The 25,064-nt window shown below is 38.1% G+C and overlaps 1 protein-coding gene across 4 annotated transcripts in view; it reads left to right on the top strand.

Annotated features, from left to right (window-relative positions):
- Nucleotides 1-24,571, top strand: part of LOC121875355 (high affinity cAMP-specific and IBMX-insensitive 3',5'-cyclic phosphodiesterase 8B-like) — a 42,021-nt gene extending 17,450 nt beyond the window's left edge. For 2 of the 4 annotated variants that reach the window (XM_042379889.1, XM_042379892.1), the window contains 10 exons: nucleotides 282-424; nucleotides 3,422-3,550; nucleotides 8,996-9,258; nucleotides 10,017-10,204; nucleotides 11,506-11,784; nucleotides 11,979-12,106; nucleotides 17,902-18,059; nucleotides 19,463-19,624; nucleotides 19,964-20,093; nucleotides 23,846-24,571. In XM_042379889.1, coding sequence (XP_042235823.1) covers nucleotides 282-424; nucleotides 3,422-3,550; nucleotides 8,996-9,258; nucleotides 10,017-10,204; nucleotides 11,506-11,784; nucleotides 11,979-12,106; nucleotides 17,902-18,059; nucleotides 19,463-19,624; nucleotides 19,964-20,093; nucleotides 23,846-24,054 — 1,789 coding nt within the window. In that variant the 3' untranslated portion in view covers nucleotides 24,055-24,571. The remainder of the gene's footprint in view (nucleotides 1-281; nucleotides 425-3,421; nucleotides 3,551-8,995; nucleotides 9,259-10,016; nucleotides 10,205-11,505; nucleotides 11,785-11,978; nucleotides 12,107-17,901; nucleotides 18,060-19,462; nucleotides 19,625-19,963; nucleotides 20,094-23,845) is intronic. The other 2 variants (XM_042379890.1, XM_042379891.1) reach the window with 2 other exon arrangements.
- Nucleotides 24,572-25,064: the final 493 nt, after the last annotated feature.

Below are 25,064 nucleotides of genomic sequence, written 5' to 3'. Positions count from 1 at the left end.
AAGATGTTATGGAAAACTCCATCATGAACTGTTTAGTTATTATTGTGAGATTTTAGGTACTGTAGTTTAAATAGAGGACACAGCTGCAGTAGTCATTAACAAATTAAACACAACACAACACTGCCTCAATAGTAACTTAACTTCTACTTTGGTCATTTCATTAAAACTTTGGTTGTCGTCATGTCAAGGTGACAGGTTGGGGGGGATAAACCAGTACCGGTAGTTAAAATAGGTGCCCCAAGTTAGCATATTCCAATGTGAGACATTTTTTTTCTCTTCAGGAAAAATGAGTATTATATCTACATGAGTGACACTCACGCACTGGACCGACTAGAGTTCTCTACGGTAGACCACTTTCATCCTCGGGGCTCCATCAAATCCCTGAGGAAAGGCTCACATGATATACGCTCACTGAACAGCGATGGTAAGTTGGTGATCATGTGGAGATATATTTATGTTTCATAGGATTATTTCATGATAGAAAAAGTTATTTTACTTTTAAAGGAACAAACAATTATAGATTAATAAAAAAGGAAATAAATTATTGGGTCAGAAAATTAGAAATAGTAAGAGATTTTTCATATGGCTTATGATGATGACAAGTGACCTGTTAGATTATGGTACCAGAACAACTCTTGGCAGAGCTGCTTCATCTGGGGGCACCTGTCCTCTGAGACAGAGGTGCTCTCTCATCATAGTACTGTACTGTACTGTACAGTTTTGTGTAAGTTGCTACTGACCAAGCTGAATTATGGATTATGAATTAATTTCTAACATTAATTCACTGATTATTTTTAAAAACAGAGAGCCAGCAGATACTCTTGTGTGAACCTTGTTACCAATTGCCTTGACTTCAACCCTTGAGTCCCAGACTTATCACAGACATCAGTCTTCACAGTATATCAACCTCTAGCCTTTTGTCAGCTGCTAAAAAATTCTTCTGCACTCCTTTACTTTTACCACATGTTTCCTGATACACTTCAGTGTACAGTATACAAAGGTGTATTTTTGAGGTGAGTCGTGTTTATGGCACATCTGACATATTGTTTATTATCTGTATTTTATTTGCAAATGACCAAGGTGGATGACTGCCAGCTGTTTCCATGAGTGAGGCTCCAGTGTTACTAAAGTAAATTGGAGTACAGTACATAATTGTGTCGTCTTGACTTTCCCCCGAAATTGGTAGAAAATCACTGTCTTAATACAGTATCTCAATAGAACTTAAAGTATAGAAGAGAGGAAGTGGTACACTATACTGTAGTTGGTCTCCAGATCCAATTTAGAATCACCAAATTGGCAACAGTTGTTTCCACCACCCTCTTGTACAGTACTATACACTGTGCTCAAGTTGGATGGTATACCTTCTCCACTGTAGATACACACTGTGCCTGTTGGGGCCTCACATTAACACCTGCTAATTTCTCCTGTATTAAGTTTACTGGGATGGTGTCCCTCAATTCCTACAGCCTCCTGGGTAAGGTAGGCTGTGTCAGGGGTGTGTTCTGGCAAGTGATGTCGAAGGTCATTTATCTCTTCCCTGTAGCCATTAAAGGAGTAGTAGTCCTATAATCCCTTTTTATTGCTCATTAATCATAACCGTGAGTTCTGATTAAGCCGTAGACGCTATAAGACCGACACTCGTTTGTGAATTAGTTACACTTCTCCCTTCACAGCCAATTCCCAAAAGAGAAGGAAACAAGTCATGAATATCAGATCAACAGACAGGCAATTTGACCTTCTTCCAGCTGAGTCACAGTCAGGTTGTCAGGCAAGTACAAGTGCTCAGAGTGCTTGTGTGGCATCTGCCCCAAAAGTGGAGTTAAATTATTTATCATCTTATTTATCAGGTGATTAGGCCCTGATATAGTCCTTGTAGTTGTGTAGGTTTGAGCAACTCTTTATCCCAGACTGTGGAGTGCAGAAGTGAGTTGGACCGATGGTGGCTGGTCAGGTTTGATCCCTTTAACTCTTCTCCCCTTACAGTGTACTTTATTACCAAGGGAATATCTTTGTGACCTCTGTATGGAGTTGGAGTATTATCTGTTCATTAACCGAAAATGGTTTGTAGATGCCAGGCACAAGCAGAGGCTGTGGGGCTTAGTTTTATGAGCTCTTGACTTGTTGTCTCCACAAAGTTACTTGGTCTTCATTCACTTACAGAATATGATTTCAGAATGAATCCTCCATTTTTGCCAATGGAGAAGTATTGTGTAAAATGTAAACATACTTGTATATATTTCTCCCGGTTCAGCATGTAGTGAAACATACTTGAGGACAGGAAGCATGTTGGTGATAGTGATGGAAATTAAGGTTATCAGAGTACTGTAAAGTACAGTACTGTACAGTACTGTACTGTACTTTACTAAGTAATGTCTCATATATTGATACAGTACTGTACTTTACTTCACTAGTCACTAAGTAATGCTTCATATATTGATACAGTGCTCTACTTTGTGTTTCTTTTATAGTTTGACTTTTTTCATGATTTTGATTCCCTTTCCTTTTGTTTAAAATTATTTTATTAAGTCAGGTAAATTCACTATGTGTTCAGATGTAGTCCAATATAGTACAGTACAGTATCTGTCCAGTACATAATATGATTCCCAATTTTTAGGAATTAGTACAGTATATTACAGTACTAATTCCTAAAAATTGGGAATCATATTACATACTGGACAGATATGATTAATACGTGAATTTTTGCAGTTCGTCTCTACAAATTTAAATATGACCGAAAACAAAGAATAAGATTTCTAATGACATAATAAATGAGCATTAAACTCCTGTATCAGTAGACCTGACACTCACCAACATTCTACAGCAGAGATATTTAGTGAGCAAAGAGAACCACGTGGCTGCCTTAAGGTGTTCATTATCTGGTGTGACTCAGGGTTATGGTTGTACGTAGTGGTATCTGTCTACCTGTACATTAATAGTTCTGTAGTGTTGTATATTGAACTAATTAAATTCTGTAAATTTAACCTTTTGTCTTGCAAAGTTTTTATGAGAAAATTTTCCACTTTTATTTATTGATATATCACATGTTATTACAGATCCAGTTGTTGGGTAGTGAAGCTTCTCCTTATTTATTATTTTTCTTTTCAGTGATATTTGTATACACCGGACCCCCGCGTTATGGAAATCCTCGATACGGCCACTTGTTCAAGAACAAGTCCATTCCATTACGCAGGGGTCCAGTGTAGTAGGTTTTAATTTATAACAAAGTTTAATTGCAGTTTCCAGAAAATGTGCAGGCAAGAAAGATGAAGTGATGTAGGAAAGAGTTTAATAAATGAGTGAGAGAGAGAGTTACAGTACAGTATCTCTTATCTTAAACTGTTGAACTAAAAGACAGGTTGTGACTGCACTTAAGCCTCTATATTACCAGGATCTGAATCAACTCACTTTATGGATCCGACAGCTTTTACTTTACTAGGGGGGCCTCCTGTAGAAAACGATCACCCGGGACGCGTTTTGAGTGCCCCCGTTGAACGAGAGAAGTTTACCTTTAACCGCAACCTGAACTTTGAGAGTCTGAACTTTGTAGAGGGTAAGGGGGCTGTTTTGTGTGAAGGTCCCAGTGTGCTAGATGTGTTTGTTTGGTTGTGGTCCTCTTGTGTGTGCTGTGTTGACTAATTTAAGTGGGATGGAGACAAGGGTGACCTAAGACTCTTCAACATATGTAGTAACTGTACTTGTATAAACTGTGATGCGTAATACTTCTCACTGTATATTCTCTAATCACAGAAAATGGGTAATGTATAAAATTTTTCATTGGGGGATCACAAGCAAATAATTGTCTGGCATGTGTGGAGTTACTTGGTGGAGTACTTTAATCTGTTGTGTTATATCCCTGTATTCACTGGTGTTATCTGTGCTGCTGGGTACACGCTGGAGAATGCCCTCACTAAGCACCCTATTCCGGACTGAGTAGAGCTAAAGCCAAAATAAAAGAGAGACATTCAAGTATTACGTCAACAGAGAACTACTACTTCAACTTGTATTAATCTGTGTTGTAGGAGACAGTAGCAGAGATCAAGTTTGAGTTGCACTTTTGTGGTGATAAATATATACAGGAGAACTTTGAATGGGAGTTTATACATCTTCGTTCATTCCATATTGTTTCCATTAACTATTAACAAACTGGTACTTCCTCTTAACTCCACTAAGTTAATAGGTGGAATGATTTATATGATGTACAAAAAGTGTTCCATCAAAATCTATCAAAGGGAAGATTACTTTTACTTTGTTCACCTACTTTTTATCACAAAAGTGGAGCATTATGTACAGTTTAATGTAGAGGTATTGTGTAGAGCAATCGCCTTTTGTAAAGATATTTTGCCTCGGTCTCACAAGATACCTGTTGTAATACCAGACAATTGACAACCTCATCACAACAAGAAAACATCACATACATAGCAGAATGAGGTAATGCACAGCCCAGCCAGTCTTAGTTTCCTTCAGTGTTGCGAAGCCAGATTCATAGCTTAATATGTCGTAACATTTGTGATGTACTGCACAGTTCTGAATAAATTGTGACCACTCTATCATCATATAACACAGAAGCCTTAGGCATCACCCTTACTTAATGTCATACCAAGACAAACTTTCTTAGAACTGTAGCCAAGATTGCTCCAATGAAGCTTTGGACTTATTCAGAGCCAAGCCTTACTTTACCAGTGAGCGGTTGCCAGTCATTTATGTAGGCCAAAGAGTAATCATGACAAACCCACATAAGTGATGATAATGATTTAGAGCTCCAGATGGAATATTACTGTCATCTGTGGGCAGTTAGTGTGTGGGTACTGTCCTGCTTATCAGAGTGAGTTAGTGTGTGTGTGGGTAGTGTCCATGCTTATCAGAGTGAGTTAGTGTGTGTGTGTGTGTGGGTACTGTCCATGCTTATCAGAGTGAGTTAGTGTGTGTGTGTGTGTGGGTACTGTCCATGCTTATCAGAGTGAGTTAGTGTGTGTGTGTGGGTACTGTCCATGCTTATCAGAGTGAGTTAGTGTGTGTGGGTACTGTCCATGCTTATCAGAGTGAGTTAGTGTGTGTGGGTATTGTCCATGCTTATTACAGTGTGTTTATCATAAGATTCTAGAAAGTATTTCTGTCATGCATAATATAATAAAATTTCATATTTTACAAGGGGAAAAAATTAAAATCCCATCGCTTCAGTACGCCCAACAAGTTTAGTTTGAGGGAAATTCTTTGATGAGAGTGACTAACAGGTCGTTGTTGACAAGTTACACACCACACACACACACACACACACACACACACACACACACACACACACACACACACACACACACGTCTTTATTTTCTACCAGTCATCACACCTCCTTTTTATCTCTTGGGTGTGTATAGCTTTCAGGGCGAATGAGGCCGAGCATGACCTTGAGCCTCGATAACACTTAAGTGGCACTGTACTGGATCGTGGGAGAATTATCATCAGGATATACAGATGTTCCTGGAGGGCTGAGATGCCTTCACACCCACTGATTGGTGTATGTGTGTTACAAACTTGTCAAAGGGTTAATACAGGGATAAGATTTGGAGAGAAATCTTAGTGTTCATAAGAAGTTTGTTTTGGTGGAGGAGATGATGGTTTGTACAGTGGTGAGGGAGACAGTACGAGACATAGTACAGTACAGTGACCCCTCCGTTAACGAACTCAATCCGTTCCAGAAGGTCGTTCGTGAACCGAAAATTTCGTTAACCGAAACCATTGTTTCAATGGGTTTTTGGGTAATTGGTTCCAGCTCACCGAAAATTTCCTAAATTCAACAAAAATGGTAGAAAAGTTCACTTACTTTGAGGTGTGTATGTAGAAGGCTCCTGGATGATGATGATGATGGGATTTAGAATGGGGGTGGAGGAGAAGGAAGAAGAGAAGGCATTGGGGTGGAAGAAGTCACCCCATGGCTCCATTTCACCCATAAAATTTTAGCTCTCTTGGTGTAATTCAAGATTATTTTCTTTAAATCAACACTGCACTGCATTATATATTGTCAATATGTAAAATATATTTCAAAATGACCAATAATTTGCTTGGAAACACAGAAAAAAAGCGTTTAGTTGAAGAGAGTCTCAAGCAAGATGTTACCTCCAGTGAAAACAGAGAGACTAACTCCTGTTTGCTGTGTTAAGAGGCTGGATGCAGCATTAAACTAGTCACTTTACCTTCAATTATGTTCAATAATTGTTAAAATGACTAAAAAATTGAATATTAAACTTTTAAAATTATTGAATAGTATAAACTTCTTGATATTTACTAAAATAGTAAGGAATTTAAGCCCTAGAACCGATTAATGTATTGGCGGACTGATACTAAAGCTGGTTGCCCGGTCAGTGCAAGCAAAAACATGTTGAGGTCGGTTCGTAAGAACTTCGTTAACCGAATTTTTTTTCGTTAACCGAATTGAAGATCCTTATGGAAGGCAGTTCGTTAATCGAAATTACGTTAACCGAGGTGTTCGTTAAACGAGGGGTCACTGTATTATGTTATGAAGGAGGATTTAAAATGACAAAGAACTTTAGAATAATCTTAAAAAATTCATCTTTCAACATTTATCCTAATGAATAATGTTGATTGTCATTCAAGGTTCATGTTCAGAGTGGTGTTATGAGGCAGCCAAAGAGTTAAATACCACTGTCTGTAATATAAAGTGATATAGGTCGCTCATCAGTTATACTCTGACTAAAAAGAAAACTTTAGGTATGGCTAAAAAAAAAAAAAAATGGAGAAAATATGTGGAACCCATCCATCAAATCAGTTATCATCTACACACACTTTACGTTTAATATTTCACTATCAATATTGCAACTCCTGTAAATGTGCTCATAGCTTCTACCTCAAAAGATAACACTATAATCAACACTAGTACCTGACTCTCTACTACAGCTTGACTCACTGCTACATTAGTTGATACAGTTTCCTTTTAAGTTCCCTGAATTGGCAGAAATGGAAAAAGACTTATATTGTGGTACAGTGCTGAAATAAAAGCAAAATTCATCGGTACTGTAATATCTTAACTTGAACAATAAAAGGATTAAGACTATTGTTATGTTGATGTAATACCATAATGTTTCCGATTGCTTATTGAGTCACGTGATGTAGCTTTTGTTGGGTGGCGGGGGAAAGGCAACTTATTTAACAGTGTCCCTAATCCTCTGTCATAGGTTTAGTATGGGACTCGATGCCTTCTCCCCAGTTTTGCATTAGCACACGTTTTATTCACTCGCCTTAACATAGAAGAACACTGTAAATTATACAGAACTTTTGCTATTTTTTTCTTAGTTTTTAGTTTACGTTACACCACAGTTTGCTTCACCTTACATTAAAAGAGTTCTAGTACTTCACTGCGCACTTCACGACACAACTTGCACCCCTCGTGCTTCATGTGCTTGGAGAAAATTGTCTGCATCTTTCACTTTACGCAAGGCACCTCTTGATACAGTACAGCACAGGAGTTGAAGAGCAAATGATCTGAGTACAGTAGTGGTAGGTACTATAGTCTCTTGATTATGGAAATGTCAAATAGCCCCGCCCTCTTTCTCTCATCTTGGCTTGTGATTGGCCAGTCATAAAACAATAAGTGCTGTAGATTGACCCATAAAAATTTACTTCTACAGAGGATACTGCTACATTATCCAATCACAAAAACCATACATCATATTGCTGGGCGGGGACGAGTCTGACGGCTAGATAATGAACAGACTACTGGTACTGTATATGTTAGTATCTCGACAAAGGAAGGTGATGAACAATAACACCTCGAGTCAGTTGGGTCTGTCATGTCCTAATCAGTGGCGCCACAGCGCAAGAATGAGACTCGGTGATCAGATTTTTTTAATATGCCTTTAAACAGCCACGTGAGAAACAATATCACCAACGTCTAAAATCCTTTATTAACAACATACAAAAGATATCAACACGAGGCATCTACTGTTAGTGTGGATTAAAATGACTTAATAAACCAAATTATTTTACATTATTGAATTACAGTCATTAATTACATCGAATTGTCTGTTATGCGGGGCAGTAATTACCGTGTCTTATGTAGCTGCTGTCATTAATACCATCATTAAATTTAGGGGAGATAGTCGGCACAGAAGATATCACAGTTGTTTGATACTACTGGCAACACGGAGGACATATGAACACCATTATGTATCACCAAGTGTAGAGAGAAGACACATCCAGTCAGACACAATTCGGCTTTGCTTACCATGTGTGTTGTGACCGTGTCGATGTGATAATCTGCCGTCGTGAGAGAATTGTGCATGATTAGGGTGCAGCAGTGCAGCCCCTCCATGACTGATAACTCCTTCAAAAACCACACCAGGAATGATGATAAAATATGTGCTGTTTGCCAAGTAGTTATTACTCTTGAGATGTGTCCATACATACAATGTGTCTCATCATAAATGTTATAACATGCATGGCTCTGTTGTCAAACAGCATTGTAACTTAATTCGTCTGGTGTCACACACACATAGTATATGTCAGTACAGTAGTAGCAGAATAAATTGTCATCTTGGTGTAAAATTGTGTAATATTCTGCATTTTAAGAACTTTCACCAATGCCTTAGAGTTTGTCACACGGTTTTGTGGTTGGTATCATACAGGGCACAGATGGTGAAGACGCACAGCTTGTATAATAAAAGCTTTTAAGTAAATCTTTTCATTGTTTTAGAGGTACAAGGTAACTATGTACAGTACTTAAAATGCTTCGTGGAAACCTAAATGCTTGAGTGAGACTTTTGTAGTTAGGTCAACACTTTGTAGCAGTTTTCAGCTTTTCTTGTGCACAGTCCTTTGATTTATTTTCCTTTACAACTGTATGTATGAACTGTCTTTATTGGATTGTCAATATTATATATGATGTCACTTTTATCCAAAATTGCTCCGTCATTAAGCTGAAAATTATTAAAGTTTACCAGAGCCTTTAGACCAGTTCAATGTGGTGACGCGTCCACTCACCCGCAGGGACTCAGAACATCATCCGTCGCCAGAGTTTGGTCAAACTCCACTCTCTCACCATCGAGGCTCCAATCACCAGAGTCTTCAACATCATCAACGCCGCTCAAGAGAACTCCCCGGCCTACGTTGCACAAGCCCTGGAGAAGGTGCTGGAGATACTGCGCTCAACCGAACTCTACTCTCCCCAGCTGATATCGGCAACCCCAGATAACGTCAGACCAGTGCCCGCTGATCCCGTAGCAACTGACCTCCTTGGGGGACTCCTCGCGGTAGGTGTGGCTGGTAGCGATGCATCTTGAGGTCTCTTATAACTAACATCTTAATCAATACCTAATGCAAAGATTTTTTCCAAATATCTTCTCAGCTTGTTGCTTCTCTCTCCCAATCTGCCTCATGTTGGGCTTTATCTCACTTTCATCTCACTTCTTGGTTATTCCACACTTCCCACACTCAGAGGTAGAAGTAAACGTTGCAGCTGGTAATGTGGATGATGGCTGCTGTAGGTGTAGGAACCAGTCATCACCCTTCAACAGCTATGATCAATACAGTAAAATAGAGTACTATATACAGTAGAGGGAAATAATACAGTAAAATAAAGTACTGAATATAAATAGAAATAACAGAACATCAATTACACCTAAAGTTTATATGAGCTTAAATATGAACAGGAAACAGAACTGTGTGAACAAAATTATAATTATTTAGTAATACAGTAATTATTTTCGCTATCACTTAGGAGTGTCAGGAGATGTAATGGAGACACTTACATATATTGATTAATATAGAAAATGGGTTATTATTATTATTATTATTATTATTATTATTATTATTATTATTATTATTGTAGTAAGATACATAACTCCCACTAATTCTTGTGTTCTAACATCTATCACTTATACACTGTACACGATCATTAATACATCTTGTAGAGGAGATTGAGTTGGTTTTGTCTGTCTGTCAAAAGATAGAATTTATTATATTGTTCTTTGTTCAGTAATAAAAAAATAAGTCTTCTGGATCTCAACAGCAAGGCCCAAAGCCACTGCTTTCTGGTCGTCGCAGCAGTAACGACACAGCCGTCAAGGTCAGTCAGCTGTCGCGGCAGTCGTTACCAGCCCTCCATCAACAAGCCTCTGCAGCGATACGAGAGCTCCTGGCAGATGATTTGTCCTGGAACTTTGACGTCATTAAACTTGAAAAAATCTCAGACAAAAGGTGAGTGAGTGTACATAGAGCTCTGTGCTACGGGACGACACTCTGTACCAGGACCAGTAGTATGCTGTCTGGTTAACGTCAGATGATTTTATTCAGCTCGGAGGATAACTCGGATACAAAGGGTAAAGATATATGTTCTTACACTGATGTATATATAGACATCTGTTTATACTTAATACTGTATAAAAAAAGTGTCTACTGTACCTGTAGTTAATGTAGACAATTTAGAGTCAATGTGTACAGTAAGTAACATCATCAGTACAATAAAAATTTCCAAGAATTCCCCCTATTCTCCGTGTAATAGATTTAGATGTCTGTAACTTAATTTTTTACTGTATCAGTGGGGTATGCTATAACGAATCTAATTGGTTCTAGAACCTCGTTCGTTATAGCATTCGTTCGTTATAGGATTAATCCGTTCCAGGCCCCCAAATACAACCACTTAACACTGAAAATTTTCTGTGGAAAATGTAAAAGATACGGTACTTTACCTTACCTTAGTGTTGTTCAGCATGCAGGTACCCCTAAACACTGGCACATCACTATCACTTCCACTGGGAGTCTTGGCTTTAAGGTCCTCAAACAATTGTTTAGCCTTCTCACAAATTATAGCTTCACTAATGCTGTCACCTGCCATTTCTTTCTCCTTTATCCACACTAAGAGTAAATTTTCCATCTCTTCAATCACATTACACCTTGCTTTGCTAAGTCTAAAGATTCCCTTAGCCACTTGCACAGTTTTTAACTCCTCTTTATTCAAAATCGTACATATAGTCGATTTAGCCATCCCATATTCATCACTAAGTTTCACAATGCTTGTTCCATTCTCACGTTTCTTTATGATTTCTTTCTTAGTTTCAAGGGTTATTAGCTTTCTCACTCTTTTTGGACGATTCATTGTTGCAATTGTACACTTGTATAACAAAATAGTTATACAAATAACACAAATTTCCACATCAAAAGACGAAATTTCAACAATAACAGTGGTGCACTGGCTACACAATGAGACAAAGATGGCGCCTGACGCTCCTGTTGTGAGCCGCGGTACAACAATATTCATGCGCCAGACGAAATAGTCCCGTATTCAGCCGCGTTCGTTGTAGAAGTTGCATTCGTTATAGCATTCTCAATTTTATAGGTAAAACCGTTCGTTATAGGAATATTCGTAGTAGGATCCGTTCGTTATAGCATACCCCACTGTATCTCTATAGTGTAAATAACATCGTCCTTCAAGGTAATCTAATGAGGAATACTTGATGAGGAAGACAGTACTCATATTGTTTTCCTTCTCTCACTAACAGACCGCTAGTGTGGCTCGGTATGAGTCTGATGTGTAAATTTCACGTGCCGGATACACTAGGCTGTGATGAACAAACCATACAAAATTGGCTGACGCTAATAGAAGCGAACTACCACTCCGACAATACTTACCACAACTCCACTCATGCTTCCGATGTCCTCCAAGCGACTGCGTACTTCCTCAACCAGGAGCGACTGGGACAGCTGTTAGATCCTCTCGACGTTGCGGCGTCCCTCATCGCTGCGGTTGTTCACGACGTCGATCACCCCGGCAAAAACAGGTACACTGAGAGTAGTTGTTGGTAGAGAGGAATGAGTTTTGCTGTGAGTGATGATGTATTGGTAAGAGGTGACATCTTGCATTCAATTTATTTATTTATTTATTTTTTGTATTAGTTATGGTTGTTCTTTTTCATGGTACTGCCTCCATGGATAACACGGGCTACATGTTCTATAATAATAATTTTCCTTTCAGTGCATTCCTCTGCAACACAGACAATGAACTAGCTATCCTCTACAATGACCTGAGTGTCTTGGAATCTCACCACGCGGCTGTGTCCTTCAAGTACTCGCACTCGGACGACCGTGTCAACATTTATAAAGGTATTTCACTCCTTACTGACCATAACATATAATTTGAGTTCAGTGATTTAGATAACAGTTCGAGATGTGTTAAAGTGTCACAAACATCATAGGAGATGTGTTAAGTGTCACAAACGTCATAGGAGATGTGTTAAAGTGTCACAAACGTCATAGGAGATGTGTTAAAGTGTCACAAATGTCATAGGAGATGTGTTAAAGTGTCACAAACATCATAGGAGATGTGTTAAAGTGTCACAAACAGCATAGGAGATGTGTTAAAGTGTCACAAACAGCATAGGAGATGTGTTAAAGTGTCACAAACAGCATAGGAGATGTGTTAAAGTGTCACAAACGTCATAGGAGATGTGTTAAAGTGTCACTACGTCATAGGAGATGTGTTAAAGTGTCACAAACATCATAGGAGATGTGTTAAAGTGTCACAAACGTCATAGGAGATGTGTTAAAGTGTCACAAACATCATAGGAGATGTGTTAAAGTGTCACAAACATTATAGGAGATGTGTTAAAGTGTCACAAACGTCATAGTTGTTGTTTTCTGTGTGTATGGGGTAGTAATTTATTGCACTTAACTGACTATTAACACTAATAGTTGTTGATCTATAATTACTATAGATTAATATATGCATTAATTATAGGTATCTTACGTGATCTCTATCCAGTTAATAGGTAATAACACACACACATACATACATACATACTGTACATACATAAATATCCTTTCATAGAAATACAGTTATGCAGACACATATCCACTGTACTGTAGAGTGTAGTTATTTTAGTTGTGTTGTAGAGTAGACCACATGTGTTGAGGGCTGTGTGTTTAACTTACAGTACTGGGTGTTGAATAACTTGTGTATGACAGAGAAGTACCTTATTTTACTGTATGTCTGATTAACCTTTGGATTTTTTTTTTCTGATTTCTTCATTAAATATTTGTGAAGAAATTAGTGATTTAGTTGTGTGTGAAGATAATGTTTTAGAAAAATGTGATATTGATATGTACTGTGTGCCAGAGTTAGTGTATAGAGTGTACTGGACTGTATCTTTTGTAATAAACATAAGGTAAAACATCAATGTACTGTTTGTGGATGTTACATGAGCAAACATTTTTTTATTGAACAATTCTTTACTTAACACAGCTGGCTTGTTGAATCACAACTGGTAAGAAAATATTAGACCAATCTTAACAGTTTGCTTTACTACCCAACAGCCGGTCACCAGCCAGTCAGCAGTACTGTACTGTACCCGTAAATAGTTGCCATTAGACATTTGCTCTGTAGTTAATTAATATTTTTAATGCAGTATAAATATGTTGACATAATATTTATTATTTGGAGTAGCTCAGTTGGTATGTTTAAGTAAATACTATTCTCAAGTTTTGTAAATATTGCATGTTGATGATAGCATAAACAGTACTGCACTTAACCCTTTTAGTCTTGGAGGGTTAAACCATCGTCCTCAAAAGGTTAAACCATCGTCTTTAAAAGGTTAAACAATTATCCTCAGCAGGTTAAACCATCGTTCTCAAAAGGTTAAACCATCGTCCTCAAAGGGTTAATGAGTGAGATGGAAGGGCTGAAGAGTGTAGAAGGAAACTCACTTGATTAGTCCAGTGTTTCTTTATAATTTTAATTGCAGTGGACGACAACAAACCTGAAGTAGATAAAAAAGATAATCTACCCAAACTGTGTAACCATATAAATATCAGGTACAATAGTGTTCTAGTACAGAGAGGTGGAAAGGTTGATGGAGGTGGAGAGTAGTCGAGCTTCAGGTGTCAGTGTTTCTATATTCCACTTGATGAGAATCTAGTTTGATGACATTATATTGAAGACTGAACAAAGATAGACATGAAGGATTGAAATATTAGATTCTATTCATGACTAAAGGAGGAAAGAGACTTAGACATCTTCTGGCAGCTCCCACCTTTTTAGCCACAGGATTTAACATGCTCAGCAGCAGGGTATAGTATCTGGTGAGCGGACGTTTGGACCACCCGACGATTGCTGTTGCCAAGGTTAGGTTAGGTTAAATTAGGTCGTAATCATCCTGGTCGAAACGTCCTACATTCATATTATCCAGGCAGGTAAGAGAAGCAGCACTCTCTCACCTATTCACACCAGGGGCAGTCACTGAGTCTCATGTGATCAGGTGGTTGACTCAAGATCCGGTGAGGCTTAGTAATAGGTCTTGTAGTGGACTAATAAACAGATCCCAAAATTTATATTCTGTGGCAACTTCCTGAGATCCAATACAGCACAGTGAAACCTCCGCATGACAGACTTCTCTATCGATATAATCCGTTAGATGGGGGTTTCATAGCTAACGGACCCTCGATATAACGGTTTTCCCTCTCCATATAGTCCGTTAAATAGAGGTTTCGCTGCAGATGTAAAAAAATAGACAAAATATCTCCTAATGCAACAGCAGCCACTTCAATAAGGTGGTAACACTGACAGACCAGGTTGTCCAGGGCAAGATCCGTAAGTCTACAACCTTAACCCACTCTGGAGGGGTCCCAGCGTCAACACCTCAATAGCTTCTCATTTGAGTTAGTTTCTCATATGACTCCAGGTGTTATTTAGGGCATTTTTAAGATGGATGGAGGGAGGGAGGGAGGGGGGGGGGGACTTAATTTACTCGAGTGTTCATTATACACTTACGAATCAGTTTGTGAGAAATTGTATTTTATTTTACGAGAAGAATATATTTGTACAGGCAGGAGGAAATGTCAGATGTGTGTTCTAGGTGGGGCAGGGACGAAGGCGGGGGTTATTTTCCACCAATTAAACTTCCCACGTGTTAAGGAGCGAGTGAGGGTGTGATACTATTGGTCAGGGTACAGTACAGTAGAGGGAAGCAAAGACCTCATAGTGTCTAGGGAAGAATATTTTTTTTAGTATTATATAATAACCTCATTCATATTAAGCTCTCATATCTTTGTTTATTTTTGTAGCTTCTTCTCGGTATAGCTTTACTTGTCAGACCTCATATTTACTTAGCCTATGTCTGTTTGCATTTTAGCTTCTGTCTTTATTTCTATTTTGTTTTATAATTTTATCAGTTATAGTAATTATCTTTTTATTATTGTATCTGTTTTTAGTGAGAATGGTTTATGGTCATTTTGTTTACTGCCAGTTAATGATGACCTAATGGGACGTAGACAAAATGGGAAGTAGACGAAATGGGAAGTAGATAAAATGGGAAGTAGATAAAATGGGAAGTAGATAAAATGGGAAGTAGACAAAATGGGAAGTAGATAAAATGGGAAGTAGATAAAATGGGAAGTAGACAAAATGGGAAGTAGATAAAATGGGAAGTAGACAAAATGGGAAGTTGACAAAATGGGAAGTAGATAAAATGGGATGTAACCATGACAACTGCTCTACCTAACTTATACAGTGGACAAGTTATATTTGAGCTCTGAAGGCAGGAAGTTATGATAGTTACCCTTTAACCTGTGTAGTGAGAAGGAGGAGGAGTAGATGATTACTTATAAAGGTAAATAAGTAGAGTAAAGTGTGGTGCTTTATGTAGTGTTGACTTATAAATCTCTTTAGTCATGGATTTATTTATTGTGCTTTTGTTTAAACTAGAATCAATAGACTTTACAATAGACTTTAGGAGGAATATTTCTCACTACTCTGTAACTATGATTGAGAGGAAGATTTTTTGAGGGGGACTGAGGGTTGTGAAATATATTATAATTATACTGTATATAGTGTATGGTATAAGTATCTACACCATGCATGTTAGTTATACTTTACAAAATTATTTTATAAATGTGTTTTAGATGATTTTGTTGTTTTAATTTTCTCAAACTGATGTATTTTTGATAGTTCACAGTGAAGGGTTGCTGGTAGTTTGGTACAGTCACTCACAAATGCTTTTTAGTTGCTGATCACCTGTAGTAGCACAGTACTTACAGTCCATCAGGATGTACAGTCACTTAAACTAATAACCTGGTACAGTGGCTGGTGTTTGTTGTGAGATGTGGCAACTGTGTGGAATGTTTATCTAAAATCTTTAGTCTGGCTATTATTGCGACGTTCCTTAGGGGTCATTCCAGGAGTTTTAATACGATGTAAACAAACCCACAGGTGCCACATCTCTCAAAAAGCATCAGCCACAATGCCAGATATTAATGCAAGTGACTGTACACCAGGTATTAGAACTATAGATAAATAATTGGTGAGTCTGGTGTCCCTAAATGATACTAAAATTGTTTATAGATGTGTAGAGTTAACTTGTTTGGAGGTGGGGGATGAGTTTAACACAGTTGCTGAGCTGTTAAGAAGATTTAGTAAACTTTTGGTTCTTTTTCACATGTAATAACCTAACTGAGTATGTTGTTATGGTACCCAATAGGAGCTGAGTACAGTTATAAACACTAATAAGAGATGTATTGCTTAAATATAGTAGAAGAGGCAGAATAAACATGGTATTAGTTGGTACTGTTATGCTATAATTGTGTCGACAGGGCTTAGTTGATATTGATCATTATATAAGAATAAATCATAAAAGAGCAGTGGGACCTTAAAGGGAAATGATCAGCTCTTGAATCAACCATAACACTGGATGCAGCCTGCCACCATCTGCTTTTATCAGTTATATACAAACAAAAGCAAAAATGAATTCAATTGAGGATCCACATGACAAACTTACTATTGTTACAGTATATATATATATAAATATATATCTTGATAAAATCACACGGGAAAAGGGAAACAACGGAGCACCTTAGCTTTCGTCTTTATTCAAGACATCTTCAGAGGCAACTGATATATATATATATATATATATATATATATATATATATATATATATATATATATATATATATATATATATATATATATATATATATATATATATATATATATATATATATATATATATATATATATATTTATTTATTTATTTATTTATTTATTTATTTATTTATTTATTTATTTATTTATTTATTTATTTATTTATTTATTTATTTATTTATTTATTTATTTATTTATTTATTTATTTATTTATTTATTTATTTATTTATTTATTATTTATTTATTTTATTTTTTATTTTTTTTTATTTTTTTTTTTTTATTTATTTTTTTTTTTTTATTTATTTATTTACTGTATTTATTTATTTATTTATTTAAAGTCTAACAATAGTTTAGTAAAAGTCATAAACCTGAAGAGAGAAAAGGAGAATTGTAATGAATTAATAAACTTTATGTTATTATCATTCAGTTGACCGGTGATGGGAAATGAGAAATATTGGAGAGAATTTGTTGTACCATTTTATTTGAGAAGTGAATAATAGTAGATAGTATTGAGTGTGTTAAGGTTTTGTTGGCAGTTTATACACAGACACAGGTATTCATCAGGTCATTTGTAAGTTGCATCTCTTGGGACATTAACACGGAAATCTTTCCCATGAGTTTTGTTGAGCTTAACCCTTAGGTGGCAGGTAAGGCTTCTCTGATCCGTCCCCATGTGTGCAAAACCTGGAACACGAGAAACATTAAACATCCTACAGCTAACATCAGTTGGTGTTAGCTGCTGTTTAAGGTTTAAAAGCTAAATTGTGAGTTATTTATCCAGGTGGGGATGACATCTTTTGTCTTTATTCTCAATAGTACATTATATTGATTTTTTTTTTTTGCTGTATGATGGTGTGTGACCATCATGTGCAAGTCTACAGAGCTTTATTGAGCAAGATGGTACTGTACCTTATTATTGTCAACTTGTGCACTCACCCCTCACTTAGCAATACCTTGATGCATGCCCTGCAATTGCACGTTGCAGCCCTGGATCGAGACACTTACAAGCATGTTCGCAAGAGCGTCATCGACATGGTGCTGGCAACAGACATGACCAAACACTTCGAGCACCTCAGCAAGTTTATCAACATGTCGGGCAACAGCAAGACACCGGTTAAGGATGATGACACGACATCATTTGATGTGAGCGTCTCCACTTGTTGTCTCATTGTATATCTAACATCAGCAGCCAGTTGTGGGTTATGTCACCACACTATCTCCTTCTGATCAACATGACTGACACCACACCTTGCTGTCATCAACACTATCATCACTAATACATCAACATTACATCATCAAACATTGTCCCATCAATCTCTCACTCTCATCAGCATGCAACACCACCATCTCACCATCACCAGCACCATTAATAATGTTTCATCATCACCATCATTCTTACAGTGTCTTTATTCAACATTCACCATCTGTATTTTGTACTGTAAACACTCTACTACAAATAGATTCATTTCTAGCCAGTTATTCAACTTTTTTTCATTCAATTTTTTGTTGTTCTAAGGTATTGAAGTATCAGGTCAGGTGTTTGAGATTTATATAGAAAGTTCAGCATGTTGTGTAGCTTACTGTTGGTGCCTTAGGTCATGTGCTCAAGGTCACTGGAATTCTTTTGTACAGTTTCAGGTTTAGGGTAGAATAAAGAGCATAATTTTAGTATGTCATGACAGAAAGTGATTTCCATTTCTGACATTCATATTTCTTGGGAACTTGATAATCTTGTGAAAAATTTGGTTTTATCATGAAAAAGGTTGATATTTACCTCACCTCTACTGTTTCTAGTGAACTAAAACCAATGTAGAAACTTTTTTATTACAGTATAGACTACGGTAAGTCATAATATTGGCTAGTTTTTATTCATACAAAGAAATTGGAGATAGATTATGAGTGAGGAAATATTTTTTAACGGCAGTGTGTGAAAGGAATCAATAAAGGAGATATAGATAAAGTTCTTATAATATCCGAGCAGGATAGGACTCGTAGCAACGATTTTAAGTTGGATAAGTTTAGGTTTAGGAGGGAGATAGGAAGGAACTGGTTCACAAATAGGGTGGTAGATGAGTGGAACAAGCTTAACAACTTTGTAGTAAGTGCTGGAATGCTGGAAAGTTTTAAAAGGAGGCTAGATAGATTCATGGATGACAGAGAGTGGTTGTAACTCTCGACAGGAGCTGCCATGCACAGGCCAACCGGCCTATTGCAGACTCCTTATGTTCTTATCACACGCCTCAGGGTAATGTTGCTGTAGTAGCTCCAAGGTGGCCGTCACACCCAAAGAGTTTAGAATATGTGAGTCTTAGGAGTCTCTACATGGGTCAGGGACTTGTTTCTGTGTAGTTAAAAAAATAAATACTGTAATGGGTTTCACTTTTTGTCTATTTGTCATTATTTTATGTGAACCAGTCAGTCAGTCAGTTGGAGGAAATTATAGTTTTATAAGTGCAAAGAAAATCATAATGGCCGTAGTTTATGTTTGAGTAAATTTTGGTTCATAAGGAAGTACAGTATTTTGATGTGGCCGGCTAACCTTCCAGGGGGCAAGAGATTCCCCAGACTTGATGTCCTTTGGCACCCCCGAGAACTTAGTCATAATCAAGAGGATGATGATCAAGTGTGCAGACGTGAGTAACCCCATGAGGCCTCTACACCTGTACATCGACTGGGCTCATCGCATTGCTAACGAGTACTTCAATCAGGTATACATCGGTTTTGCATTAACAGATCTGTAAAGAATGATGTTTATTACTGTAGTTAGTAAGAGAGAGAGAGAAGTGATTAGGGACTTGTGAATCATTAACTAGATTTTTGTTTTTGGTGTAAAAGGGTAATTGTAGCCGTCTGTTAAATTTCTTTAGAGTCTTGATGATGAACTGGTGGGAAGAGTCTTTCAAAAGTCTTATAGTGAGAGAGAGAGAGAGAGAGAGATTATACATGTTTTACTTTATGATATTAATTATAAATGACTTTACATAAATTGGTTTGTACGCAAAGTCATGAGATTTGTTTTAAAACCTATTATTTCATTATCCAATCAGACTGAAGAAGAGAAGAAACGCAGCCTGCCGATCGTGATGCCACAGTTTGACCGCACCACGTGCTCCATCCCCAAGTCTCAGATTGGCTTCATTGACTTCTTCATCAATGACATGTTTGATGCATGGGACGGTGAGATGTTCTGAGTGGTGTAATAATGTCAATGTCTCATGTTTTCACAAAGGTTCTTATGACCTGCAGGCCAGGCAAATATCCCACAACAAAGCCTGCCAGTTCTTAAGCCAGTGTCAACTTATCATATGCTTCCAGACCACAGTGACAGTGCTGTATATGTAGCTTTATTCCCAGTCATATTTAGATTCATCATATTTAAAGTAAAGTGTTTGTTAATTAATGTAATTTTTACCATTCAAGTTCAGAAAGATCATGAAGGGTGGTTGTGGTTATCCTGAAACTATAATAACTTTGTCTAGTTCATTTATAGACAACATGACCTTTGGATTAATTCCCTCCAGTTGTGCCACACAGACATGTCATCCTTAACACAGCTATGGTTTGGATAAAATATTCCCAGTGCTGCTGGTGACAGGGAGCAAATAAGTCAGAATATTGATCTTTTAACATTAAGGTCTATCAATGGGCAGTATTAAGTGGCAACCATGCAGTCATTTGTGTTTACTGAAGGTGAGGTATGCAGGAATAAACTCTACTTCCCAGAAACATTTATTCCCAGATCAGTTCCAAAGAGGATCGAGTTAAGCCTCTCTTATGTAAACTCTATTGAATCCCTGATTATATTTGCTTAAAGACAGTAAGTAGTGACAATACAGTATTAGTACTTTGAATGGGTAGCAGGACATTTCTATCAAAAGCTGCATCACTTACAACAAGAGATTGGAAACATAACTTAATCCTACCAATACTAGAGGAATGGCAGCCTCCAGAAATACAGGTATGGATCAGACAATAAGGTGAGGTTACATGTAAGACTCTAACCTGTACTGTATTAGGCAGAGTTTCACTGGAAGAGCAATACAGCTGCCTCCTCAACATTCCTCCGCTGTTTAGAAAATGTATGTACTGTATATAATAATAATAATAATAATAATTGACGGTTTATTGAAAAAGTTCTGCAGCCTGAAGGCTGAAAATATACATTGGACATAAATGACTTATTACATACATTGGTGGTTTAACAAAAGCCTTCGTTAGAGAAAGGTAAAGGAACATACAGTGAACATACAGATTAATGTAGGTGTTGAACAGCAAAAACGTAGTGTAGTAACTCCCTCCCAGATGGTGTTAGGAGGGACCTCACGTGGTGTAGTAGTTCCCTCACAGATGGTGTTATGAGGGGCCTCACGTGGTGTAGTAATCACAGATGGTGTTAGGAGGGCCTCACGTGGTGTAGTAATTCCCTGGTGTTATGAGGGGGTGTAGTAATTTCACAGATGGTGTTATGAGGGGCGTGGTGTAGTAATTCTCACAGATGGTGTTATGAGGGGCCTCACGTGGTGTAGTAATTCCCTCACAGATGGTGTTATGAGGGGCCTCACGTGGTGTAGTAATTCCCTCACAGATGGTGTTATGAGGGGCCTCACGTGGTGTAGTAATTCCCTCACAGATGGTGTTATGAGGGGCCTCACGTGGTGTAGTAACTCCTTCACATATGGTGTTATGAGGGGCCTCACGTGGTGTAGTAATTCCCTCACAGATGGTGTTATATGAGTGAGGTGTGGTTCCAGGCCTTCCTATCGTAGACGGATTAACACATCGCTGGTAGTTGGGTCTCACGGGCCGTTATCACTGGGTACCTGGGACCTCACTGTGTGAAAGGTCAACTTGGGTACCACTGTTACTGTTGAGTTGTTCTCACTGACTTAAGCACTGTTCACCACTGTTCACCTCTGTTTAACACTGGTTCCATTTCTTTCCTAAATGAAATAGTAACTTCTGGCGTGAACTTGTTGATATTCCGGTGGGGAGGAGGGTTCAGGAGAGGGAGTTGGTATGGGCCAACATAACAGTTGACCTGGCTGCTCCGAGAGGAGCGCCAGGTACGTCTTGACCCTTCGGTGGTCAAGGATATAGTGTATATATGTGTGACCGCACCACAAGTGTATATGGTATTAAAGTATATATGTGTACAGTGATCCCTCGGTTAACGAACGCCTCGGTTAACGAAATTTCGGTAAACGAATTACCTTCCATAACATTCTTAACTTCGGTTAACGAGCATTCCCTCGATTAACGAATTCCTTACGAGCGCCCCTCAACATGTTTTCGCTTGCACACTAGCTGTCATATTAGTCCGCCAATACAGTAATCGGTTCTAGGGCTTAAATTCCTTACTATTTTAGTAAATATCAAGAAGTTTGTGTTATTGAATAATTTTAAAAGTCTTATATTAAAATTGTGAGTCATTTTAACAATTATTTAACATAATTTAAGTACAGGGAAACTAGTTTTTAGTGCGCCAAAACAGCCTGTCAACACACCATACAGGCGTCAGTCTCTGTGTCTTTTCAGTGGAGGTAACATCTTGCTTCAGACTCTTCAACATAAATGCTTTTTTCTGTGTTTCCAGTCAAATTATTGGTCATTTTGAAATTTATTTCACATATTGACAATATATAATGCAGTGCAGTGTTGATTTAAAGAAAACAATCTTGAATTACACCAAGTGAACTAAAATTTTATGGGTGAAATAGCGCCATGGAGTGACTTCGCTTCCACCCCAATGCCTTCTCTTCTGCCTTCTCCTCCACCCCCATTCTAATTCCCATCATCATTATCATCATCATCCAGGAGCCTTCTACATACACACCTCAAAGTAAGTGTACTTTACTACTTTTTTTGTTGACTTTAGGCAATTTTCGGTGAGCTGGAACCAATTACCCAAAAACCCATTGAAACAATAGTTTCGTTTAACGAATTTTTCGGTTAACGAGCAACCTTCTTGAACGAATTGTGCTTGTTAACTGAGGGACCACTGTATGTGTGTAAAGATCAGAATTATTACAACTAGTGTCACAGCTTACGTAAAATATTTGATATACGTACTGTTACAAAAAGACGCCATCATCGCCCACCTCACTCAGGTATCACAGCCATTGTTACCATGGAAACAGGTTATTTAGTTGCTGCTCGGAATTGTTGTACAGATATAAGGTTGTCAAAATGTCTCTTTAATGAATTGTGAATGAGTTAAATTGTAGTGGTTGGGTGATAGGTAACACACCCTAGGAAAATTAACCCCTTCATTATGGGGACACCACTTTTGATATTTTATTTGGCCAATGTCAGACGATTTTATTCACCAGAGAGAGACCCCCACACACGAGGGGTTAATATTTCCCTTCTTTCAGGTGAGGGAATCATAACAAAGCCACGGAAATGACAGAGAAATTACCACCAGAGGAAGGACTCACTTTAGTTTTCACGTACAGAAAGCCAGATACTAGACATGACAGGAATCAGTTAATATGATCTATTAACACCTTTACAGTATGCCCTCATGTTGTCCATATTTTGGTTTTGATTCCCTCACTTGAAAGAAGAAGAAAAAGTTGAGAAGAATGATGGCCATACCACGTTGGAAACACCGCTTCTCTTCTGATTAGCTAAGTTAAGCAGTTCGGTTAGAAACTTTTTTAAACATTATTTACTCACAGACTTCTGAAGTAAAGTAACTGTTCTTACAAAAGTTTTCTTCCCTTGAGACGTCTGTGTTCATGTAAAGTGGCTGTTATTGTTGTCTTCTTTCCATTTAGTCATAATAAAGATAAATACACAATGTCTCGGTAATCAATTTGACGTCTTTAAATTTTAATTGTATGATCGGTCTCTTGAATATCAACGGAATGTTTCTAGTGCGTATTCCTCTGACAATTCAGGTGTAAATTGAATGTTTTGTTTTACAGCTCTGGCAGATATTCCTGAGCTGATAGAACACCTGAGATGGAACTACCAGTACTGGAAGGAACAAGAAGAGGCCGCTAACGCCATTATTACAGTGTCTCAGAATCAACCTCTGTGTAAGGCTGACGAGGAGGACGAAGAGGAAGACGAGACGAAGGAAGAAGACATAGCCGATAGGGAAAATAACAATCCAGCGGAGGACGCGAGCTAGTAACGTCCGACGCGTAGACTAGCTCGGTAGTGATTGGGTTCAAAATTCCCTTCGTGGTGGTGACAGTGTACGAAGGGGCTGGGCGGTATCCTCGAGGGTATGACTCGCAGTATCCGGACATGTGCGGATGTCTTCTGCTTTCAGTTGTTTTTATTAGTATGGATATTCTTACTTCACTGATGGCTACTTCCCACGACCACCAAATCCGATATAATTTTTTATTTAAGTATTTTCTATTGTCTTCTGAGTATAAATAGTTTTATTGAGTTGGAAGCAGTAACTTGTGGAAATTTTTTATTTATTCTAAGCCACTAAGAGATATTCGAGTTTTTGTACTTAATCCTCCGAGCTAAAACAGACTCGAGTGTGTGTATGTGTGTGTGTGGTTCATACTTGGTGGTATAGTCACATACATACTCTCTAAGTCTGCAGCCCTCGCTTGTCTGCTTAACTCTCTCTTATGAAAATTTTCTCCTCTGTAAACAACAATAAATTTGGATTTTTCGTTTAAATGTCACTCGCATTTATTATTATATACGGTATTAAACTGAAGACAATTTTTCATTCCCAGCAAGTGTCGATCACAACCCTGGCTTGGTGTTTGTGGTCCTGGGCTGGTGATCACAACCCTGGCCTGGTGTTAGTGGTCCTGGGCTGGTGATCACAACCCTGGCCTAGTGTTAGTGGTCCTGGGCTGGTGATCACAACCCTGGCCTGGTGTTAGTGGTCCTGGGCTGGTGATTACAACCCTGGCCTGGTGTTAGTGGTCCTGGGCTGGTGATCACAACCCTGGCCTAGTGTTAGTGGTCCTGGGCTGGTGATCACAACCCTGGCCTGGTGTTAGTGGTCCTGGCCTGATGATCACAACCCTGGCCTGGTGTTAGTGGTCCTGGGCTGGTGATGATCACAACCCTGGCCTGGTGTTGTGGTCCTGGCCTGATGATCACAACCCTGGCCTGGTGTTTGTGGTCCTGGGCTGGTGATCACAACCCTGGCCTGGTGTTAGTGGT

Source organism: Homarus americanus, unplaced genomic scaffold (assembly GCF_018991925.1).
Source record: "Homarus americanus isolate GMGI-L3 unplaced genomic scaffold, GMGI_Hamer_2.0 scaffold56241, whole genome shotgun sequence".
In the NCBI taxonomy this organism is placed as follows: domain Eukaryota; kingdom Metazoa; phylum Arthropoda; class Malacostraca; order Decapoda; family Nephropidae; genus Homarus; species Homarus americanus.
This window is presented reverse-complemented; position numbering and strand designations above follow the sequence as displayed.